Source organism: Panthera leo, chromosome D3 (assembly GCF_018350215.1).
Source record: "Panthera leo isolate Ple1 chromosome D3, P.leo_Ple1_pat1.1, whole genome shotgun sequence".
NCBI classification, from domain to species: Eukaryota; Metazoa; Chordata; class Mammalia; order Carnivora; family Felidae; genus Panthera; species Panthera leo.
The window spans coordinates 55,507,025-55,533,241 of NC_056690.1; the positions used below are offsets into that span (position 1 = coordinate 55,507,025).

Sequence of the window (26,217 nt, forward strand, 5' to 3'; positions counted from 1 at the left end):
ACACCACTACCTAAAAAACAGGATGATCCTCTCGAACTCTATAGAAGGCTAATTAGAAATGTGAGCCTCATTCTCATATGAGGTCTTTTGGGAGTTGCTTAATGAAGGCTGCCTCTCTCATTCTTACCATGGCTTCATAGTATTTCATGAGCTGTGCGCTTTCAAGATGATTAATCCCAGGAATCCTTCATTTTAAATGGCTTAATTTAGTTATTTGTCTGCTTTATAAATGTCTTATAACTCTAGCCTAAGGACTCTGGCCCCATTTTTAAAACTAAACATGTCTTTGCTGCGGCCAAACATAAATAATGTATTTACTTATTTGGGGACCCAGAGGCTTATCTTCCTGAATAACTGACTAGGAACAACAAGCAACTCAGTTCAAAATGAATACAGATAGATTTATTTGGGGTGGGGGAAAAAAACCTGCCTAATTGTTTCCCCTTCATGTTTTGCACCAAGCAAGGCTGCTGGTTTCAAGTAGCTCACAGAAATCACACAGCTAGAATTTTAAAAAGGAAGTAAACTTTCAGGCGCCTGGGTGGCTCAGTTGGTTAAAGCGTCCGACTCTTGGTTTCGGCTCAGGTCATGATCTCAGAGTTAGTGAGTTTGAGCCCCACATCAGACTCTGTGCTGACAATGTGGAGCCTGCTTGGGATTCTCTCTCTCTCTCTCTCTCTCTCTCTCTCTCTCTCTTAAAATAAATAAATAAACTTTAAAAATAAAAAGGAACTAAACCTTAATTCAGTGATTCGTTAAGACAAGGTTGATAACTCAGCTTGAGTTTAATTTATATTAGTATATTCTTACTGATATGTGCATTATTTCTCATACCAGCCAGTATCCCCACCAGGGTGAACCCACATATTCTTCCATGCTAAAATACAGAAAAAGAGAAGAACCAAATCTGAATAGTTTTCTTTTTCCTATTCTTTTAACGCTCTTTCTATTCTACTATCGAAATGTGTAGAGGAGATAGTATTTACGCACATGTGTAAGTTGGAATGGGTAAGACATCTAAAGACTATTTTACTTCTCATCCTAATTATTTTTTAGAGGATTATCAAAGCTTTAATTTTTACAGCAACAATGTTGGCACATATGTGTGGGTGATAAAAGACTCAGCTAATATGAGGTCAATCAAAAGTCTTTGGAGACTTTTATTATCATAGATGGCACACCAGACTGCCTCATGGTACCCAAAAAATTACATCAACGAGAGAGGGGGTCCGATTATAGGACAGTGGGAAGTTGTGGGGCCAGTGGTAAATCCAAGAGCACATGGCGCCCTGAAGAAAGTTCAAATGCAAACATTTTCCAGCAGTGGCTAGGGCAAAATCGTCACTTCTGTGCTCTGCTAACTATTTGCCACCCTCCTACATGCTTTTGATGCCTACCTAGGTTTACTGTACTGAGAAATGATTCAATTCATTTTAATTTGTATTTCTTTTCAGAATTGTCGGAGCAGTGTGCTCCTGACTTGTTGAAGCAAGTCACGTGTCACAGCGTAGGGGGATGCTGAATTATTCCTGGGAATACTTTTGAGACGTCATGAGCGTGTCCGGTTGAACCGGGCCCTGTGCTCACAGCCACAGCCCAGCCCTGGGTTCCTGGTTTGTGCTTCGTGGACAGAGGCTCCTAAGCTACTTGATACAAGAGCATCCAGCACATCTGAGATTCAAAGAACACAGGGCCCCGACAGGTTACAAAGACAGAGACCAGATCCTTTCCTCCTCCTGAGGGGGGTTGCTCAGAAAGGGATTAAATAAAGGAATTTGAGGCCAGTCTCCCTGATGTTTACCCCTCAGTTCTGGACAGGAGAGAGTCAGGGCTGGTAGTGTGCTTGCCTCCACACTAAGATACATATAACTTGTCAGAACCTGCCTTAAGTGGGTACTTCTATAAAAAATCACTGTCAAATTTTCTACTGTGCTTTCAGTATTCATTGAAGACCAACAAAGTAAATAAGAAACAAAAGAGAGCGATACATTTATGCATTAATTTTAGTTTGATTTTTAGACCAGAATATATACATTTAAGCTTGGTCAGCACTTTACAGCTAATGAACGGACTGTACTTTTTAAGAGACAGCTCATTAATAATTGGTTTCCTTCTCATCATTAAGAAGCACTTATTATTCGTCTAATTATAGATGGCCTTGATTAGGGATGCGTACATGATACGTATGTATGAATCACTTTGTCGGTAAAGCAGAAAAAACATTTAAATATACATAGTATTCCCATCTTATACTTAACAATTATTACAACTAAGCAAAATACTTAGGAAAAACACAAGACTGAATTTTTTTTTTTAAAAAGGACAGATTTTCTGGGTGTGGGAATGTGAAGTATGTAAAGTACTTTTATGGGTTTGACAATAGCAACAGAATGGAGTATATGCAGTTGCTACATTCATGAAAGAGTAAAGCACGTATCAATGGGCAATAGGACTATCTTCATCTTCCTTTTGAATTTTACTTCCAATGTTTATACTCTTCATACCTCTCAGTGATGCAGATTATTAGCATTTTTTCATATTTTGATATACAATTTTATTTGGGGGGCACCTGGATGGCTCGTTGGTTAAATGTCCAGCTTCGGCTCAGGTCATGATCTCACAGTTCGTGAGTTCGAGCCCCGCGTCAGGCTCTGTGCTGCCAGCTCAGAGCCTGGAGCCTGCTTTGGATTCTATGTCTGTCTCCCTCTCTCTCTCTCTCTCTCTCTGCCCATCCCCTGCTTGCACTCTGCCTCTCTCAAAAATAAATATCAAAAATAATTTTTTAAATAAAAATTAAAAAAAATAATTTTGTGTAAGAGTTTACCTATTTTATCTGTAGTGCATGTGTCTGTGGGGGAGAGAGAGAATATCTATGCCTGTCTCCTGATTTAAAAAAAAAAATAGTGTTTATTTTTGAGAGAGAGACAGAGCGTGAGCAGGGGAGGAGCAGAGAGAGAGGGAGACACAGAATCTGAAGCAGGCTCCAGGCTCTGAGCCGTCAGCGCAGAGACTGATGCAGCGCTCAAACCCATGAGCCGTGAGATCCTGACCTGAGCTGAAGTCAGATGCTTAACTGACTGAGCCACCCAGGTGCCCCATAATGCCTGTCTCCTGATAATAAAACTCCTATAATTTTAAAAAACCAACAAGTGGAAATATTAGTCCTACCTCAAATCTTTAAGTAAAACTCAAAGATAGTTTATACATTTTTCCTCATTTAAATAGCACTGGAGGTAGTTACATATTTTGCATTTACAGATACACTGTAAATTCTATGCCTTCAAAAGTTCTGTTGGTAAATTCTTATTAGGTATACTATCACCTCATGGACGTAAAGCCATACACACATTCTTCAAAAACTTGAATGCAAAAATTGGAGTTAGCCCATGTAGTGGGTTGAATTTGCTAAGAAAAAGGAGTTGGCAGTTGATTTGGAAAATTTTCTAGAGAGCATGCTTTGAAAAAAGGGTGTGGCTGGACAACCCTATGCTAAAGATTTTGACTGTGACACAGAAGTCCAATCAACCATCTCAGCAGAGGCTAGGGATAGAGATGAGATCATCCAGGAACGGCATGCAAAGAACCTTCATGTCAAATAACATTATTCACCTCTGACAAATGTTTCAAGAATGTTATGCCAGCAGAAAAACTGCAAGCCTGAACAGGGATGGAATGAGAAAGAGGATTTGTACGACACAGGAAAGACACAAGGATCAGACAGACAGGGTGGAGTTGACCGAGGCCAGCCTACCAAACTTCCTTGGGCTAAGATGGGGCACCTCCAAGCAGGTGGGCCAGGAGCCTGGAGCTGCTGCCTGGGAGGGGAGGGGGGACAAGGATGACAGAGCAGGACACCACACACGGCTCTTCTCAGGCCTCGAAATCGAATGGCACTTAGCCTGCTGGGTTTCGGACTTGCTCAGGGTCTGTAACCCTGTTTTCCTTTACCATTTCTCCCTCTAGGGACGGGAACGTCTATCCTACGCCTGTCCCATCATTGTATTTTGGAAGCATCTAACTTGTTTTCCAGGTTTCTCAGGTCTGCAGGTGGAGAGGAGTTTTGCCCGAGGATGGACCATACTCAGTCTCACTCATACCAGATTTAGATGATTTAGAAGGTTTAAGACTTTTTGAGTTGATTATATTTAGGGGGGGGTTTCGGATTCAAGACTGATAATGGAATGAGTTAAGACTTCTCATGAAGTTGCAATTAGTGACTGCATTTTTCAAGTGGAAAAGACATGAATTTGGTGAAGAGGGCAGGGAGTGGACTCTTACAGGTTGAACTGTGCCCCCGCCCCAAAACATATGTTGAAGTCCTAACCCCTCATACATGCCAGTGTGACCTCATTTGAAAATAGGATCTTTGAAGATGTAATCTAGTTGAGACTATACTGAATTAGGGTAGGACCTAATCCAGTGTGACTGGTGTCTTTAAGAGAAAAGAATAGATACAGACACCGAGGAAAGATGGGACAAATGAAGATGAAGCGATGGCTCACAAGACAAGCCAAGGGATGCCTGGGGTTATCAGAAGCTGGAAGATGAAAGGGGAGATTCTCTTGTAGAGGCTTTGAAGGGAATGTGGCCCCTATAATACCTTGATTTTGGACTTCCAGCCTCCAGAGATGCGAGAACATAAATTTCTGTTGATTTAAGCCACCAAGTTAGTGGAACTTTGGGATGGCAGCCCTAGGAAACTAGCACAACCCACTGTAGTGAATATTGTTCTTCTCTGGCTTTTCAGCATTTATCTCCCCCCTCTCCCTTTCGGTTACTGTGTCTGACTTTTCCCCTCCCACTCTTATTCCATGTGCTCTGCAGAGCTGACTGCACTCATGGATCCAAAACTGAGCATGTGATCTACGCATTCTTCTGCTCTCTGGGCCTCAGCATGTACTTTAGGGAGGAATGGTAATCCAATCTTAGCCAGTGGGGAAGATGGAAAACTGGAGCTGCTGCTGCCATTCTGCTACCACGAGGGATAACCTGTCTGAGAATAGAAACAGCAAAGATGGAGCAGAGCCAAGAGATCTCAGGGAGAATCCTATTCACCTACAAGACAATCAACCCCGTATAAAGCCGGCCTTGTTGCTAGAACTTTTGGTTGCCTGAGCTTATCAATTCCGTTTTGCTCACCCTCTCTATGACTGAATTTTCTACCACTGTGAAGTAAGAGATTTCTGGGTGTTAGATCTCCTAGTTGTTGGCACTGTCCTCCTTCAGTTCCTTTCAACAGTCACTGAATGCCAGGATCACGCTCTCCTGGGCCACTTCTCAACCTGAAAACGAAGTTAAGCTTTTGGTCTGATGTTTCACTGAGTACTTAATGAATTCAATGCTTTGAAAATTCCTAATTCAGGTTATCTCCGTTAAAAAAAAAAAGTTCATTAGGTTTCCTCATCTCTAAATGTGTACCACCTTGGATGCTTTTCACACCTAGGACTTACTTAGTCTTGCAGGTTGTGTCTGCACGGTAGAGACCCTCAATCAGTTGTATGTGTCTCAGTGACCCGAGAGAACAGACAAATGTTGCTTAACTTTCTCCCGGAGGGGAAGAGTACTGAAGAGCCTCTCTCTTCCTACTAAAATGCGTGGATTTGGATTAGATCAGATAGATTTCCAACTTCCCTGCCCTAAGGTGAATATACTGTATGTTTTAAATACATTCTTAAAGGTAAGTTCATCATACTAATAAACTATATTTCAGTGCTCACATATCCTGTATCCACACAGATTGTGCTTCCAAGCTTTTTTGGAAAACTCCCAATTTCCAACTTGATTCATGATAGAGACAAAATGCAATTTTGATGCCAAGTCTTCCATTTAGTTTATATTCTTTTTAGTTTATTATGCATCCATTCTTTTGTAATTCCTGAAGTTCTGGTTTGAAATTACTATGGAGTCAAAATATTATAATAATTTTTCTCAAGCTTTAAGCAAAACCAAAATGTTACCGTTCAGATTACGTATTTTTATAACTTTACTTGTGTTTTCATCAGGTCAAATTGAGTGAAAATTTAAATTTTTCCAATTTCCCCTAAATATATGCTGATTGATAAAAAAAAAAAAAACACCCTCATCGTTGTGGTTCTACTAATTTTTTTTTTATTCTTTCCTATATCTATTTTATAATTACATAAGGCCATGGTTTAGAAAATATTTAGAGATTTTATTAAGGCCATGGTTTAGAATATATAGGTTCTCTGTTGCTCATGCATAGGATCAGGATTTTTATTCTTAATGTTTTAGGCAGAATCATCCAAGATTATCACACATCTTACTTATCATTGGAAAGAAATCATATTGTTGCTGAAAATTATGTAATTGTCAATAGTTCATCTGAGCATTTAGAGATTATGGATGCATTAATAATTGTAACTATAAAATACGGTTGTCTATTGATACAGAACTTAATGTTACTATTAAGACTTCAGTTTTAGAAAGACGTGTCCACATTTAATACCAAATCTAGCCTACTAAACCAAAAGTAACATTTTCAAAACTCAAATGAGTACCCCACTAACAATCCCAAAGCCTTTTTTTTTTTTTATAAAAACCTATTGACAGATACCCTCTCCTTTATGTAGATATATTTACATGGGTACACATCTTTTTATACATAACTGTAAGTCGCTATCTTTCATGTCTAAGACAGAGATAAAGGCGTGCATGCATGTATTTGTGAGTAATTGAAGAGTAAATAAGGACAAAACTTGCTAAGTATAGACACAGCATATATAGCTTTAAAAAAAAAAAAAGGCTACATCTAGTTTAGCATCCAAGCCTTTGTTAGCAACACTTTGAAATACCTTCTCCCCAAGGAACAGCACCCTAGATACGTGGTGTCAACTTATGGGGGATGGTGCTGCCATTCATCCCAAAGGCCTGTGGTTGTCATTGCCTTTAAACATGGACTCCTTAAGTCTTGAGTCCTTAAAAATTAGACAAGCACCAGATAAAGGAAGAAGATGGCCACCACTAAGGAATGCTTGATATCCTTGTATATGCATGTTCTAATGTGTTCCATTTAGGGGGGAACTTCCTCCAGAGCCTGCAACAGCATGTGTATCGAGCTGCTCTATTCAGCCTGCTGCTATGACAACCATCGGGGGCAAACGTCAGGTCATCTCCCAGAATCTGTCTCTCCCTATAACTGCTTTGTCAGAAACCCAATAGCTGCCTTCTTTTTCTCACCAAACAGTTAAAAGCAACAGGGGGCATGGAAATAAATGTTGAGACATTCTTTATCCTCTCCCCAGTTTACAGGTTTGGTTCCTGTCATATATTTTTGATTTTCCCCATTTGGTGCTGACATTGTGTACTGGGCTGTTAGACAACGTTTCAAATGATAGTATTAATTCCAATGATTACCACTCTATCAGGCTACGTATTACCATTGTTGGGCCTGAGCGAAGTTCTATTGTGTGGCAGGCATCTCATCAACAGGCTCTTTCCTTCCCTAAAACTGAACTTTTTGCCCTGCTACATCAAGCCACATGTGGATATTGAGTGCATAACCTCATCCCAGTATATAACTAGGCAGATCTCTGAGGCTCAAAATGATGAAAAGCCAAAGCCGTTTTAATCCTACAGAGCGATACATAATTGAAGAGTCAATATTCCAAAAGACATCTGGAGGCCATGCCAGTGTTAGCCGGGTATTTAATCAAGCAGTACAATATGTTGGGCAGATAGTTGTTGCTACCTAGAGAAGAGGAAAAGGACTTAGTTTCCTGGGCTGATCTGATCCAGGAGGTGCTTCTTCAAACCAATGCACTTTGAGATGGGAACCAATAAGGACAGGTGTGGAGCTGGCCCTGACGAGGAGCCTGAGCAAAGGCACTCGGGTGGAAAGAATTACGGTGTCTTCAAAGGACTGAGATCTGGCTCTACATTCACACACCTCTAAATCCTCAATATTTCATGGATATAGAAAGAAAACAGGAGCAACAATGAGGGGCTGCACTTATGTGTGTGAGTCTGAGTCATGAATAATAGGCATGATGTATATACCTCGCTGAGTTTGGGCAGAAAAATTCAGTGGGAAAATGTATGTGAATTCAACATTAAGGTATAAGAGAACACACAAACATTAGTATAATTATGTGTGATGTTCTTCCTAAACATGTCCTGGTTATTTCCCAAGTATAGTGGGGATGATACCTTGTGTGGTAAAGAACTTGGAATTTAAACCTGAATCTGGATATTTGAAATGGTTTCAATAAATATTGTTCTTCGAATAAGAATTACCCAATAAATAGTCATTTAAGAAATAAATGTAAAAAGCTACAGAAAAGGTTCTGTAGTTTTAAAAAGCTCACATGCAGATCCTTTATAAAGAATTTAAGAAAATACACTAATAACTGGGCAGTTCCCTAGAAGGGAAATTTTCCTCACACACATGGAGACATACAAAGCTTGACAGCTTCATTGGACTTCTCAAACTTGCTTCATAAGCAATAATAAAGGATAGAAAAATGCAACTCCATTAAACTAATGTGACCTTCTGAGTTCCACATCTGAAGTAGTATTCAAATTCTTGCATGTTATGAATGTATGATGGCATTAAGAGTTGAAATTTATGAAGCATTCTGATTTTCATTATTCAGAACATTACCCTGAAATAAAAAGGGAGCTAAACTCTTTGTACTGTATTGGTCTTCTTTTTTTCTTTTTAAAGAGAAATTCTGCTTCTAGTGAAATATGGAAAAATCACCGAAGGAAGGAAGAAAAATGGAGTGGGGGTGGGGGGAGAAAAGAAAGTCTAACCAGAAATTAACTTTTTTTTTTTAAATGTTTACTTTTGAGAGAGAGAGAGAGAGAGAGAGAGAGAGAGACAGACAGACAGACAGACAGTATGAATGGGGGAGGGGCAGAGAGAGAGGGAGACACAGAATCCCAAGCAGGCTCCAGGCTCTGAGCTGTCAGCACAGAGCCTGATGTGGTCGTGAGATCATGACCTGAGCCAAAGTCAGACGCTTAACTGACTGAGCCACCTAGGCACCCCAGGAGCTCTGACTTTTTAAAATGAGTTGAATATGTCCCATAGTAAAAATGGTAATTTAATAACTTGAAGAAGAGGCTCTTCTGAAAAGTTGTTAGGTTAGCAATCCCCAAGTGTAGTGACTTTGTAGATATTCCATACATGTATTTAAAACATCCCGCTGTTTCTCATTCTCCAGACACTATTTGTTTCTTTTTTAATGTTTATTTTTGAGAAAGAGAGAGAGAGAGAGTAGTGGGGGAGGGGCAGAGAGAGAGAGGGGGAGACAGAGGATCAGAAGTGGGCTCTGTGCTGTCATCAGAGAGCCTTACACGGGGCTCCAACTCATGAAACCACGAGATCATGACCTGAGACGAAGTCAGGCGCTTAACTGACTAAGCCACCCAGGTGCCCCTATTTGTTTTGAATCAAAGCCTACCTTCTGCCCCTAAGTTCTCAGGTTCCCTCACCTAGAAGTAATCGTGGCTCATTGATAAATAACCAGTAGGAAAGACACCAGCATAGTAAAAAAGCTTTAATCGCTGCTTTTTGATGGGAATTATAATGCCTCTGAGATTCAGACAAACTTTTCACCTACAGCTACCTATTTTATTATTTATGCTTACAGTTATAGCCATGACCTCTTTTTGTACCTTTGTTCTCTGCCTTCTTTCTGGAACTCAGAACCATGACGTCTATTAAATCTCCCTTAACTTTTCATGGAGGATTTTGGAGCGGGAGACTAAACACAAACCTCAGAGATGAAAGAGGTGACTGTTCCTGCCATGTGCTGGAGCTCCCCGAGTGCCCTTGAATATCGGGACCAGAATGCACTATTACGTTTTCTTATGTATCAAAACTAGCACCAGAACCAAGCAAGATAAGAACATGGCATGCCACTAGAAGTGATTTAATGAGAAGTTTGATCTTAACATAGGAAGATCACTGGGCTTTCAACCTGATTGTATCATTTAAAGTGTTATTTTGATCTTGTTTATGTTCAAGGCAAACATTAAAAAGAACTTAGAGATGTGACTTGCTTTTTGATCTATATATGCATCATTTTTCTCTTGATGAAAGGGTGCGGGCAAGGCCTCTTAGAAAATAGGTGTGCATAAACTCCTCAAACAGTAGTGAGAGGTAGTCTTTCTTATATCCCATGAACAGGGTGTAAATGAAAACACACACAGGCATGTCCTGTCGACATCTAGAAGCCATTGGGTTGTTAAAGGAAAATAATAATTTAAAAAAATTTTAAAATTTATTTAATTCTGAGAAAGAGACAGAGCACCAGCAGGGGAGAGGGAGACAGAGATAGGATCCAAAGCAGGCTCTAGGCTCTGAGCTGCTCTAGGCTCTGTGCTAAGAGCTCAGAGCCCAACGTGGGGCTTGAACTCACAAACCGTGAGATCACGACCTGAGCTGAAGTCAGACGCTTAACCAACTGAACCACCCAGGTGCCCCAGAAAATAATTTTTAAAAAATATTGTTGACAAGGCAAAGAACACTGATAGTGCAGGAAAGATGTGGCTCCTTCCTGAGGGTGAGAAACTTAGGAGAAAGAGGGTGTCAATAAAGATCAATATTGCCAGCAAGCCTATCAGAAAGCCAGGCTCTTTTGACCATTATGAGAAAGAGGAAAATTACCAAGAAAGCAGGCTGACCTGCCTCCGGGGTTTTCTCTAGGACATATTTTATACGCTCACCTCTTCTGCAGTACCCGTGCCTATAGGTAAGGCTCTAATATCAGAACTGCCCAAGCCTTGGTAAAGATTAATAACGAAATCCATGCTTAAAATTTACGATCAGAAGACTTCTGTCATGAAATGAAGACACACTGAAAGTTTTGAATGAAATGAAATGAAAAAAAGAAAAGTAAAATAAGTGAAACAGAAACAAAAGTAAAATGATGTTTTAAGGAAAGCTAATATTCAGCTACCCCAAATACTCAGCTCTGCAGAAACCCCACTTCCCAAAGTGCTGAGTTATTGAGAGAAAAATGTGTTTCTTGAGGCCACGGGTCTCATTGTATTTACCACGTGAGTCATGTCAGTCATCATAAATCTCTTTAGGAAGCACAGTCCAATTTGTCAAGCCACTATATTATCTAATTTCATAATAAATGTGTGACTATGGCTAAATTTCCCCAATCCACACAATATTGTTGTTTGAGTACCTAGTGGGTTTTAAAGTGGTTGAAGAGAAAAGACAGGACAGAAAATGAATATATTATGAGAAATAAATTATAAAAATGAGTGCATTTGGCATAAATTGAATATGGCAGATTTTCATTTATCTACTAAGCCTAAAAATAATTCATTTTAAAATCAATATTAACAAAGATGCTGTATTCACAGAGAGCGAAGTTAACCATATGTTCGCCTGACTTTGGCACCAAGAAGTGTATAAACATAGTATGTGAATTTCTCCGTCTGAATTCAAACCACCTACCCATATCCTGACACTTATCCAGAAACTAATAACATCCGAATCCAAAGATGTACCTAAAAATCTAAAAAGAAATCATTTCTGTAAGAATGTGGGAGGGGTGCCTGGGTGACCCAGTTGATTAAGTGTATGACTCTTAATTTTGGCTCAGGTCATGAGCTCAGGGTTGTTGGATAGAACCTGCTGCGTGTGGAGCCTGTGCTGCGTGTGGAGCCTGCTTAAGCTTCTCTCCCTTCCTCTTCCTCTACCCCTCTCCCTCTAAATTAATTAATTAATTAATTAATTAAAAAATAAAAAAATAAAAAAGAATGTGCAAGAATTCTCGATGAAGCCAGAAAACCCAACAGTAAAGTAGACTGAGTGCAAAAAACCCCACATGGATATCACCCAAAAGGATAAAGGTTCTCAGCTTCAGATTCCCCATCCATAGAAGAAGGAAACCATTTACTCGACATGTTTCACAATATTATGAGGGGCCAATAAAATGATGCTCTCTGCATTACTATACAGATATAAATTGATATACCATTACACAAGGAAAATATGTACGCTAAGGAAAACTTTTATACAAAAGTAACCATATTCTCAATTTAAGAAAAAAAGATTTAAAAATCACTGATTGATGAAAACTGTAATGTCAGTTTTTTGAGACATCATAAAGATAAAAAGATCTTTAAGACAGAAGAATAATCTTTGCATATAATTTCATAAACTAAAACTACAGGAAAACATTAAACTTTGATTTCTAATTCGCTGAGCTAAGGTTTTGGCACAGAAGAGCAGGTAAGCCCAGGTCACTCATGTTTAACTTAGAAATACCCTGAAACCATCTGTTTATTTTGCAGAAGATTCATCTTCACAATCACTTTTTGGCATATGCTCAGCTTTGCATATCATCTCATTTAAATAGCAAGTTTGAGGGGCGCCTGGGTGGCTCAGTCCGTTAAGTGTCTGACTCTTGATTCCGGCTCAGATCATGACCTCACGATTTGTGAGATTGAGCCTGTACCAAGCACTGTGCTGTTAGTACAGAGAAGTGTTTAGGATTCTCTCTCTCCCTCTCCCTCACTCTCTGCCCCTCCCCCGCTTGTGCTCGCTCTCAAATAAATAAAACTTAAAAAAAAAATCAATAGCAAGTTTGAAATGATAGGTGGTAAGGAAAGTAATTCCTGTCTGAATCAGGACCTCACCTTTGCCCTCGAGTCTCAATACTCCTTGTCCATAGGCTTCTGAAGCTTTGTAAAAATAAGACATTTCAGTCTCCTTCACACTCCTCTCTGGCATGCATTAAAAGTCCAAATAACATCATATAAAGTGCCTACACAACCTAGTTTAAATCTTCATGTCCAATCTCCTGTCCTTGTATTTTTTCCCCTCAAGAATCTTGTTTCCCTCACGGGAGACTGTGATTTTTAACACTCAAGAAGTTTTCATGCATGGAAATGCTCCATGTATCCAGAATATCATCCTTTAGCTTTTTTGTCTGTCAGAATCTCCTTTACTTCCCAAGGTCCGGATCTAATAGTGCCTCCTCTGGGAAGCCCTCCTGGGTTCCCTCGGCAGAATTAGGAGTGCTGTTCCCTGGCTCTTACAGCAATCTGGCCATGCTCTTATAATTTTATTTATCATGCTAATTTCACTTATCTTTAATAGAATGTGAGTTTCTTGAGGAAAAGTATTATGTTTTATCCATCTGTAAAGGGAGAATAAAAATACCTGTTCAGCAGCAATATTGTCAGAAATAACGGAATATCTACAAAAAAACCAATCTAGTGCTACTAAAGCTAGCACTTAGTAAACCTCAGTAAAGGTTCCCCTCTTCTTACTTGTTTCATGGCCTCTGTATATAGCAAAATATCTTCCATACAATGAATATTTGCTAAATAAACCACTTTAGAACTTATTTAGAAGCAATTTTCTCCTATTAACATTCCTATTCATATTCCTTGCTGATACAGATAAATGAAATATTTAAATAAGTACCCAGAGAAGTTAAAAAAACATGGAAAAAGAATAAAGTTTAAAACTTTTTCCATTAAAAAGGTATCTTGCAAAGACTCAAGTTGGAATTAATTCATATTTGATGTCCAGCTGCATTAAGCTAATGCGGAAAGAATACAAACTCATAAAGCAATTATTTTGCTTACAAAAGATCAACAGAATTCAGGTCAAGTGTTCCTCCCCACAGAGCAAATAAAAATTCCGGTGAAAGTATTTTAACCCTGTTTCTCAAATATTATATAATGTGTACAGTAAGCTCAAACTTTTAAATTGGAGTGGCAAAAAATGCATTATAATGATCCACAAAGGATATTTTATGTAACTGTAAAGCATTTTATTTTGGCATATATCTTTACTTTTCTTTAGTTGTTATACTTCTAAAACTTTGTATGTTTACAAAAATGTAATGGAACATATAATATTACCATATTTTTATTATTGAAAAATGTGATTATACCCATTCTAGAGTCTGCTCTGGTCTAGTAGAGGTATGATGATAGGTCTGCAGTAGTGACAATGCTTGCCATCGTGTCTCTCTGGATTGGTTTACCGATTGGTCTATTCTTTGGTGCTCATGAATTCAAGGTCATGGTTTGATATCTACTGTGTTAGCTATTTCCCATATAGGAAAAAACTCTATTCCTTTAGAATATGATTATTCACTACATATTGCCAGGTCTTTTAGAGATGATGTAAGTAGATCGTTCAGCGCACACCCATCACAGAAAGAGAAGAACCGTCAAGTGATGCCCTCCAATGGTGAGTGTGCAAATGGCGTATTTATGGATGATTCAAATGGATGAACTACGCGTTTCTGAAGACTACAGAGCCTTATCTTTCTGTGGAGTTCTATCTGTAGCCAAGCACTGGATGTTGTGGTACCCCTGTTATAAATATCTAACGTAAAAATTTAATTGATGGTGACTTCAAAATTGGAAAGAATAGAAATGTAATTTTGGGAAAGATTTAAAATAGTTGAATGATGGATACAAAATGGAATTGTACTTCAAGAATAAAACTGGAATTAGAAATCACATATGGCTTAGTTTTTTTTTTAACTGAGGGCACAACTGATATGGCCATTGATACTTAATTGCCTCACACTTGCGAAGAAATAAAAATTAAATCAAGGGACCCCGTTATTTTTATCTGACACCATGGAATTTTTATTTATAGGGTCTGGTGAATTTAAAAACAAAAAGTAAAAGAAGGAGAAAAGGATGGAGGGAAAATTCATGTAATATGATAAATGCAAAACGTATGGAAAATTTGTGGGTTCTGCAGCTCAAGGCCAGTCCTCTTCAGATGGGAGTTACAAAGTTAGGGGTTCACTATCAAAGAATGTATCTGTGAGTTTATGGTTCCCTTTCCTATTCAAACCCTAGACTTATCTGTCTGTGTCGATGCTTCTTAAAGAGTGTTACCAACCACTCAGAGGGGACATTTGGAAAATATATAGCAGGTGACACAGGCACGAAGTGGGTTGGGGGCCAGTTTCCTGGAAACTCCAGGCAGTCTTGATTGACTAAGAGCTGTCTCTCCTCCCATGTGGATTTTAAAATAAGTCCTTCTGGATATTTTGGGTGGGTGGAAGCCTACATACAATCACCTGAGCCTAGAAGTTCACTTCAGGTATGAACACAAAGTTTTTATGCATGCTTTTAAATATGCATTATTTCAGGCATATCACTACTATGTAAATCAAGGGAATATTGTACTGTGTATTGTTTGGAACTTTACCAATAGTTTTTCACCATCTGGAAAGTTCGTGTCACCAAGAGCGGTGAGCTGTCACATCACGCGTATATCAGAGGACAGCTGTAGCTGCCGCTTCTTCAGTGATTTTAAATGGAACAAGTGGTTTTAAAAAGCACAAGGATTGGATCAAAGCAGGGCTCTACCCTGAGCAACTCTGCACTCTTGGGAGAAGTTAGCTTTAGCCTCAGTTTCCTCACTTCATTAAAAGCCATGACGATGACATAAAATAGGCTTGGAAAACACCTCGCACTGGACTGCATCCCCAAACACTTCTGATGCTATTCTTCACCTTAACATTACCATGAGTAAGGAGAATAAGGTCCCGTATAGTGAGATGATTTTGGGAAGTTTATTCTATCTAAATAGTTTTTTTTAAATTTTTTTTAACATTTATTTATTTTTGAGAGAGAGAGAGAGAGAGAGAGACAGAGCATGAATGGGGGAGCATCAGAGAGAGAGGGAGACACAGAATCTGAAACAGGCTCCAGGCTCTGAGCTGTCAGCACAGAGCTTGACACGGGGCTTGAATTCACGGACAGCGAGATCATGACCTGAGCTGAAGTTGGACGCTCAACCGACGGAGCCACCCAGGTGCCCCTCTATCTAAATAGTTTTAAATTACACATGTCACAAAGGAAATACAATGTAATCCAAGAACTACCCTCTATGGCACTTTGTTGTCCTTCTATAGTGTATTTTCTCCTTCAGATGAGAGGAGCGTGCTGAAACAGATGTTGAAAGATTCAAAGATGTCAGGTTTTCTCTAAAATACCATGTTATAAATATGAAAGGAAAATGGTGGGAGCAGAATACGAGTTGAGGATGATTAAGAATGGGAGCCTGGGGGTGTGGGCTGGAAAGGAACAGAAATTGGTTTCCAGCTGCATCTCAGTTACTATCACATTGTTTCAATTTAAGCATAAAACCCTACTGAAAAATGTTGCTTTAAGTTGTGCATTTGTTACAGTTTATAAGTGGTACCAAAAGGACACACAAGACACAATGAAATACGAAAGAAAAGCTGCGTGTCTTGAAAACTCTGTCTTGACCAGGGGGGCTTCAGCTCGTTTTCAAAAATGTCCTTGAGAAAATAAAAAGTCTGTGTCAAAACTGCCACCATGCTTACACAGCTATATTTTCAACTTTGTATCCACAATTACATTTTTTTTGGATAATATGCTCACTAAGATGTCCACCCTAACAGAACACAGGAAGAATCATGACAAGAAGCAGGTCACAGGGAATTCAGCACTGCCAAAGAAAACAGAGTAGCAGGAACGATGTTAGGCTCACTCAGTGTTTGTAGGTCCTGGCTGGTGCTTTCATGCTGGTTTACTAACTCTGATTTTTTTTCTTTTTAAATTAGCAAAACACCCAGTTTTCAGTAATTTTTCCCTTGATTTCTCACCCTTTATTATGTCACAAGCAACTAACAAGCCATGTCCCCTTGCCCCCTTCACTATGTTCTTTTCAATAGAGTCAAAGAGGTCACATCACAGCCTACCATTGACTTCCCATCTGTCCTCATCACTGCAAAAGCAGTCACCTAGCACGTGTGCTGTGCTGTGCTTCACGAGGGCCGTGTCTGTTGCACTGATGCTGTCACAGCCCTTACTCCTTGGTTTTATGTGATCCCCAATATGGCACTACAAACTAACTGAAAGAACTGGGGATAGAGAAAAGAAACCAAAGAAACTCATATTATTCATGAATCCCCTAAGTTTATCAGTCATCAAGCCCAGAAATGAAACATATATCATCCCTTTAAAAAAACAGCAAAAAATATACACCAATGGGAAATAAATCATCAGCAAGTAGCAGGTTCTAATCTCTCACTTTCTGCTCTTGTCTATCCAGATGAACTGTAACCAAGAATCTTGAGAGATCTTTGTTTTTAAGGAAAGAGGAATGAAATAAAGACTGAACAAAGGCAATCTTTTAGTTGAAAGATAAGCTATGACATAGAATCATAAAAGTGAAGTCTGATTTTGACCAGTTTTTTGAATTGTCAGAGTGAGGAAGAATTTCCTACGTACCATAAAAATTCCAGATTTTCACGTTAAAAGAAAAGAAATGCGGACTATATTCTATAAAGCATTGAGGGTTGACCTCAGCTCTGTGAAATCTGATTCCAGATGAAACGGTAGTCTCCTGTCCTTGCCACTGGCTTGCTCCGGGGCTCAGGCTGCATAATAACCAGACTCGTCTGGATCGTGGTGCAAGGTGGGCATATGAAATAAAGTATTTAACACATCCATAACACCTTTCATGTTCATAGCTCAAACAGCTTTATAAAATCCAATTAATTCATCAAGCTTCATAAACTCTGAAGGACATACATAATTATAGCTCTCCGTGTGGCTACGCAATGGCAGCAAGCACTCAGATATGGGGCTTAACAGAATCCAGATTTAACTGTCCAGTTTTTGAGCTTCCATGCACCTACAGAAAGGCAAGGATGTGATACAGAATCTCTGAGTCACCAGCAAATTCTAAGAGTTGTGAGTTGGGTTAAGAATGTGCACAGAAAAGGATGATCTCATCGCCAACACCCAAAAGAATCCTTCTGTCTCTTAATTGCGTAAAGAAGGTCTAGATCTAATAAGGAGAGGGCTGTCCCATTCGCATGCTTTGGTTGGCAGTGCACAATTACTTGATGGAACACTTTGTGTGGCATGTTAAATGAAATATGAGTTCAGAGTAAGCAGAAATAATTCATGGATTTTTAAATATCTGTGTGTAATATATTTTATTTATTTTGAAATACTAAACACTCAATCAGTGTTCACAGTTTAGAACTCATTTCCCCGATGAAGTGAGGCACTTTTTCAAGCTGATATTGAGGCAAAAATGTCCTTCCTGGAATAATTTGCTTACTGGGGAAACCTGTTTGCTAGATATGAAAGAGCATAAATATCTTTATGATTAAAACAGATGGTTTTCCAACAGAACACTGCACTGTCAAAAACATTACAAGCAGAGGCACACATGACAGGAGTCCTAAGAGTTTGTTCTAGGACACGGGTTTTCCCTCAGTGAATATAATCAATGGACGGTAGTAAGACTGTAGAGAGATCTAGAGTGTCCGCCTCACACAGTAGAAACTCATTGTCTGATTTGCTCATTCAGCGGGGTGACCCTGTACAAATAACCCCTCTTCCTTGAGCCTTAGGTTCCGTACATGGACATGGGAATAATAACACCCGCTTTTCATGGGGTGTTGAAATTACTAAATAGGAAAAATAAAGTCCCACAAAGCACCTATTAGGTTGCCAATAAATCACAGAATGTATTTTTTTAAATATTTTCTTCCATATCCCCCATAAATCCCAGGCCCACTGAACACTTTTAAAACCTGGAAAGAACGTTCCTCTGTGGGGAAAATATTGGACATCCCCTATTCCCAGGTGACAGAGCTTTGCAATAAATGACCACTGTGTAGGAGGACAGAAAAAGGAAACAGGTAACATGGGAAGCAGAGTCAAGGACCACTGATCCCCACCCATTCTGGCCCCCTTGTCCCTGGGCAGTAGTTAGAAGTCACTGTTCTCATGATTGCTAATAGTTAAAAGTTGCTAGTAGCTTTTCTTCAATGGGTAGAAGTTCTAGGAAGCAATTTTGATCTCAATTTAAAGACTGCACAAATGAGTATTCCCTTCTGATAATAGGACACGTGTGTTGGTAAATAGCCGATTTTAGGACTGGAGGTAACATTTTCCTACCACTTAGGTATGTATGGAAGCATATACATAGGAGTTTGAATACAGTATAGCTCTGACAGTATATGTAAACTTATTAAATGAGCTATGTTTTCATATGCCTTGCCTTATTGAATCCTCAAAATAAACCTATGAATTTGATATATGTAACCTCGATTTGATAGATTAGGCCAACAGTGGTTAAGTTACTGGACCCAATATTGGTGGATACATAGAAGTATCACAGGTAGTTCATAGCACCAATCAGTCATTTAATTTTCATGACAACTGTATATATGACTGACACCATTCTAGAGTGTAGATGAGGTGGGATATATATCAAGACAACACAGAAAAGCGCATTCAATCCCAGAATTCTATTATGTTGGTTTCTAGAATTATGATATTTTCTCAAATAGACTTCGTCTGACTTCAAAATTCCTATATCTGAGATACTACTATTAATGTTTCTTTCTAGATTTATTGATGCCAAGGCAATGACAGAACATCAGTTACAATCTTTTCCTAGGCTAAATTTGTTGATGCTTACTATATGCCAGGCTAAGTACTTAACATAAATGTGTCATTTAGCGTGCTCACAACAACCCTTTAGGATTAGAACTGTTATTGTTATCGTGCCCATGAAGAAACTGAGGCACAGAGAATGGAGTAGCTTTCTGAAGAGCTATTAGTAAGAGTAGGGCTGAGAAACCAAACCGGATGTACTTAACTCCAGAATGTGCCATCTTAATGACTGTGCTATATGGTATTGTATACAGGGCTCTGACTTGTTCCAAGTAAGATAGATTCTAGGCTTATAATAATGATAAAAGTCTCACGGAGGAATGCATATGTGCGTAAACATGACTGGCCAAGGATGATTAACAAACTCAAAATCAGTATTTTCATATACATTTTATCTGAGGCTAATACTACATTTAAAAAATATTAGCTAGGGGTGCCTGGATGGCTCAGTTGGTTAAGTGTCTGACTCTTGGTTTTGGCTCAAATCATGATCTCACAGCTCATGGGGTTGAGCCTCACGTGGACAGTGAGTGCACGGACAGTGTGGAGCCTGCTTAAGATTCTCTCTCTCCCTCTCTCTGCCCCTCCCCCACTTGCACTGTCTCTGTCTCCATCAAAATAAATAAACTTAAAAAAAATTTTTTAACCAGGGATTTCATATTTTGCATTGTTTAGAATTATTAGCACATGCCATATTAATAATAAACACATACAATTTTAAAATACTGCCACTCTGAAACATTTTGAAATATTTTGGTCCTGGACTGGAAATACTTGTTTTATATATATATACATATACATACATATATATATACACATTATACATATACATTATATATATAATGTGTATACACATTATACATATACATTATATATAATGTGTATACACATTATACATATACATTATATATATGTATATGTATGTATATACATATGTATATGTACATATATATGTATGTACGCATATATATACATGTATATATGTATATATATGTATAGTATGCATATATGCATATGTATGTATATGTGTATATATATATGTATGCATATATATACATACATATATATACATATATATAATTTTAAGAAGCTCATTGGCCCGTAGGAAAAAACAAAATTAGACTGAAAATTTAGTCTTCTCATCCCAAACTCAACTAAAGATATGAAGCACAAGATCATTTGTTGTAAAAATAACTTAAAAGTCAGAACACAGCATACTTTTATGTGTAGTATTTAATATTGTGTGCTATACTTTAGTATTTGATTATGGACAATTAAGAGGGCCAGAGATAAAAAGAACACAGAGAAAGGCATTCAGACCTGAGGAGGGGAGACCGACAGAGGCACATAAACTAAGGGAAAACTGAGCAAGACATAAGCGCACAACGCCCGCAAAATGCACACGCCCACACCACATACAGCTACATCCCTAGGAAGGAGACACAGATAGAAGGATACTTAATGGGTATACAGTAAATGATTCATTAATACGGAAGCAAGCCCAGGACATATATTTTCATTATTTTCTGTCCCCATTTTACAGCTTTCCAGTCTTTCAAAGTATGTGCTTTCAAGATTCCCAGAGCAATTCACTGACGTTTAGCAGCAGAGCAGGGGAGATTAAAGAGAGGTTCACTTTCACTCGAAATGAACACAATCATGTCACTATTATAAACAATCAGGTAAATATACAAAACGAACATAAATGATCAGTTAGAACCATTTATTTAAATAAGTAATTAGCCTGCAAATTGGATACTAGCCAGAATTCCTGATTTTACAGCTGTCTATTTTTAAAAATTTTTTATTGTTTATTTTTGAGAGAGAGACAGAGTGTGAGTAGGGGAGGGGCAGAGAAAGAGGGAGACACAGAATCCAAAGCAGGCTCTAGGCTCTAAGCTGTCAGCACAGAACCCGATGCAGGGCTTGAACCCACGAACTACACCGTGCGATCACGACTTGAGCTGAAGTCAGACACTTAACTGACTGAGCCACCCAGGTGCCCCACAACTGTCCATTTTTTCACCACGGAAAATGTAACGGATGCCCACTGATCTCATGATCCTGCACTTTCAACTTTCAATTCATATCATAAAGACCTCAAAACTCTACCTCAGTGTACTTCAAAATCCCAGAGCTTTCGCCCTTCTACCTGAATCAGACTAACTGAACAATATTTGCAATAGCTGGTGTCCACCGACCCCGAGGCTCCTCGGTACCTGTTGTCTGTCCAGGCGCATCCTCTTGGCGGCATTTCTGCTCTCACTCTCACAGGCTGAAGCCAAGATACTCTCTGCAACTGCTGAAGTCAGGTGGGAAGGAATAGGTCGAGACTAAAAAAAAAAAAAAAAAAAAAAAAAAGAAAGAAAGAAAAAAAAGAGAGAGAGAGACATGAAAAATTATTAACAGACCCGTGCAATTCTCAGAAGAGCTCATAGGATGTGCAGGAGTATCCATTTATTTCGACTAAATTAATTTTGATAAAAAGAGGAAATGGAAATTGCAGAGATGAAAAATGAAAGCTAGTTAGAGGTTAAGGTATAGTTACTACACAGATCCATCAGTCAGTCCCAGACCTCCACATTCCCAAGTATTTGGTCTGGGCCATTACGCTGGAACTTGAACAGGCGGTGACAAAATGCTGACTGGGTTTTGCAAATAAAAGAAGTGCCTTAATTCTTTCAAAACACATGACAATGCACAAGAAAACAAAAGCAAGTGACAAGGCTGAAACATAGCTGGAAAAATGGACAGACACTCAGACCATGTCAAACAATCTTAATATGAAATATGAGTATTTACAGTTGAAGTTGTGACACATCTGGTGTGACTAAAATCCTCTAAAAAAGCTTAAATACAAACCAAAAAGTCAGTCCTAGAACAATTTTGATTTAATAAAAGTTTGATATTTTCATCTGAGCTGTATGTGTACCTACATGTTTTATTTATAAAATAGGAGTCGATATTATTAACTTAATAGATACATGTTGGAAATCCATCTTCTGTATAGTCCACGCAGAAATTAATTAACCCCCCAACTAAGCTCGTAATTAACTTCAAATTGTTTGCAACTCTCCATATCATTTGTGATAATCAGAAAATTTTTCCATTTTCTTTTCCCCTAATTACGTGCAAAATCATCTAACTGAAAGATGAAGTGCTTAATGATATTGAACAGTTTTTTAATGAAGATAAGCAAATGACAGATAAGAAATAACATGACAATTTAGCCAGATAAGTTAGCCAAAGATGCAATTACAAAATAAAAATGCCCTTTGGGAAGTTAGCCTATATAATGACATGCCACCTTAGAGTTTTCAAAGCCTCAATCTCAAATATGTATGGATGCCATTTATTAGAAGCCTCTGACCTAATAGACAACTTTTAATTTTTTTTAAGTGAATATGAGCATGCCTTTATGGCACTTGATTCATTTTGCTAAGTCTAGCATGTAAAATGTGCTTTAGCAAATTGACCCATAGGGTTTATATCTCAATATTATAGAACAGCTAAATTCAGACCATCAATGTTTTCACAGACATTCGTCAGTGGAATTTGTATAGTGTACGAAGAGACCAGGCTCTGACCTTGCGTGACCTAGGAAACAATTTCTGTAGCTGCCTCGGCCGCCCTCCTCATGCTTCCACCTGCAAAGTCACCTCTATAGACAAAAGGTAAGAAAGGTACAGGGTACTGTCTCCACTGTGAACCCTGTGAGATGCCTGAAATGACACCTGGACAACTTTGATAATAAAGCGTTAGGATATCTGGAAATGCTATTTTTTTTGCAAAAGAAAGAAAAGAGAGAGGCCCCTGAGGTGGCAGTTAAAAGCAGCAGATGCATTTCGAGAAGGAAATCAGAAAGCCAGAATTTGTGTAGGGAACAGAGAGGAGGGTCAAATCAGATAAATTAAAAAAAAAATAATAGTCATAAAGATGTAAATATAATTTCAAAAGTCATATTGCTCCTTTATTTCATTCGTACTTCCCTGAGTATGGATAAGATAATCTAGCTCAGAACCAAAAACATATTGAGCCACAAAATCAGTGTCTCATGAAAGGACACAACTCTGGCCACAGCTTGGCTCAAAACTATAATCTAAACCACACAGGAATTAGGTACACAATGTTGTTTTTCCTCAATTGAATTACTTGGAGGCAAAGATATTACAGAAAACAATGAGAATAGGAACATTCCATTATGGAAAAGGAAAAATTATTTGATTGTAGCTAACATTATTCAAATAGAAGTGACAGTTCACATCATTATAAACTACATTATTAGACCTTTCATCTGGTTCTAGGGACGACTGAATTAACACAATCTAAATAAAACATCAGCAGCCTCTCTTTTCTTGATATAATTATTGACAGACACATGAAATTCAGAGAGATGTATTTCTGCTCTTCATTATCTTTATTTCTATCAGGTATCTCCATTCAAAATTAGGAATATATAAAGCTGTGGAACTTTATTCAGCTGATTCGATTGTAGCAATAAACACACACCTTCTTAAACACATAAAGGTTTGTTCAACAGATAAAACAAAAGGTAAAATATCCCTGTAATTAAAATTAGCTTTTCTTTTCAAATTCTTTTTAATTTTTAAAAATAAAATGGGAAATAACTTTCACTAGGACAGTAAAAGTTATTAGGCATGATAATCTATATAATTTCCTTTTCAGAGAACATAACAGAGAAAGTTGGATCTTTTCCAGATAAAGGAAATTGGTCTTCTTAGAAACTAGAATAATGTCCTGGCCGAGTGAGAGGCTAGATCATTTTTAAGGTCACTGGATAGCCTAATATTTCAAGATTTTGGAAAAAAAAATCAACTTCAAGATAAAGCAATCATGTACTCTTTCCTATTAAGTGCAAAAAAACAAGTAGAAGCAAAGATATATGATAAACATTGCCAGTAGGTAAATGATATAATTTTGAAAATACAGTTGTTCTGAGCTTATTGTAGAATTATAGCTTGGTAACTGTAAATAGCCATAGAAATCATTCAGTACAAGTTTCTTCTCTGAAGTTTGAAGAAATTGAAACCTAGATAAGTGATTTGCTAAAGGACAAGTTGACTAGATATAGAAACCAAGGTTCCTGTCTCCTAATTCTCAACCCTTCCATTGTCTAAATTCTGTTGTATACTTAGTACTTTTATGTAATTTATCATTAATGGAAAATATTGTAGAAAAAAATCCTTACACACACTCTGTTGTGTTCAATAAGCAGACCAAAGACAACCCTTATATGTGTATATTACAGTCGTGCTCATTGGAAAGAAAGGCAGAATGAATAAAATCTATATTACAGTTTAATATACATGTATTTTTCAAAGAATTTCCTATATCTTAAGTGAATAATAAAATATATACCCCTAAGTAGAAACCACTACCATCCAAATTTTAAGATAAATATAACACCTGACTCATACTGAGTGGTTGGGATGGGCAGACATAATATAGGAAGCTGAGATTCATTATCTAATTTAATTTTCCAAGCAACTCTTGAGAAAAATATTTATAATACTCCTATTGAGGAAAGATAAATTGAAGTTCCGAGAAATCGTATAACTTGCCTGAGATCACACAGCTATGTATGTGGAAATACCTGAATTCATATCTAAGTCTGATGATAAGTTGGGAGTAATAGTTAATTCTCTGATGATAAGTTGGGAGTAATAGTTAATTCCTAGTAAAGAATTATTGCCAAAGTACACCGAAGCTCTCGGTAGCTTAAACAAAGTTAGAGATCTTAAATACTACACACTCCTACAGAGAAATCCATTTACAGTTAACTCTATTTTGCATTTAAGCACAGAGTATATTAGGATCTCACAAAAATTCTTCTCTTAAAGAGACTGAAATTCTCCTAACATATTTTCCTATTAATTCTTTAATTAATTCTTTAAAAACCTTTCACTAATAGCACAAAAATAAGTTTAACTTTTCTCAGTTCTGTCACATACTCTGCACGGACGCAATATACACTCACACGGTTTTCATGTTGGAGAAACCAGAAGTGCCAAGACATCACTGTATATGAAACATAAGAGAACCTTAGTTTTGTGCCCAAAATGAGAATAAGGAGCCAGGCAGGGTTCTTTCTTTCCTGTGAGGCAATCTGTTAAAAATTTTCTTGGTTCTAATACTGATGAGCCAATAATGAATGCCAATGCTTTCACCACCCTTGGAGCTCCATTATGCTGCGCTTGGATAGAAGATACTACAATTGCAAGTCTTCTGCTTATTGTCCCTCCATAATTTGTTCTTTCATAATTTGTACTTTCTAAGTACTTCACAACTCTGAAGTACTTATACCAAGACAGTAAGAAGGAAATTAATCATTTTTGCTCCTTATCAAAGTGATTTTATCATAGAGGAATTTAAAACGATTATTTACTGTGAGTTTTGAGAACTATCTTCACCAGAACTCTCCTTCACCACATTTGATGGTAGAGAGCTTACTCTAATACTCCCGCATTTGTGTCTTCCTGGAAGGTAATTAGCAGAATGTGTTAAGGACCGTAGTCATGGATTCCACCAGGGACAAGTGCTGTAATTTCCCTCTTACATTGGTAAGAGTGCCCATGAAACACAAAAGCCTCCATGTGATAACCTAAGGATATTTTTGACAAAAAAATGCATAGAATTCAATAGATAATTTATGAAAAACAACACTTCTCCTTTTGGTTAAACATAGCTCAGTAAATATACTGTTTGGTATCTAATAAGATTTTTAAATGATGATTCAAAAATATATGTAACTATACCGTTTACATGATCTACACCTGGAAT

At 37.9% G+C, this 26,217-nt stretch overlaps 1 protein-coding gene across 7 annotated transcripts in view; it reads right to left on the bottom strand.

Annotated features, from left to right (window-relative positions):
- Positions 1 to 26,217, bottom strand: part of NOL4 (nucleolar protein 4) — a 428,511-nt gene that overhangs the window by 85,770 nt on the left and 316,524 nt on the right. For all 7 annotated transcript variants that reach the window (XM_042911014.1, XM_042911013.1, XM_042911019.1 and 4 more), the window contains one exon: positions 21,636 to 21,749. In XM_042911014.1, the coding sequence (XP_042766948.1) occupies positions 21,636 to 21,749 (114 nt within the window). The remainder of the gene's footprint in view (positions 1 to 21,635; positions 21,750 to 26,217) is intronic.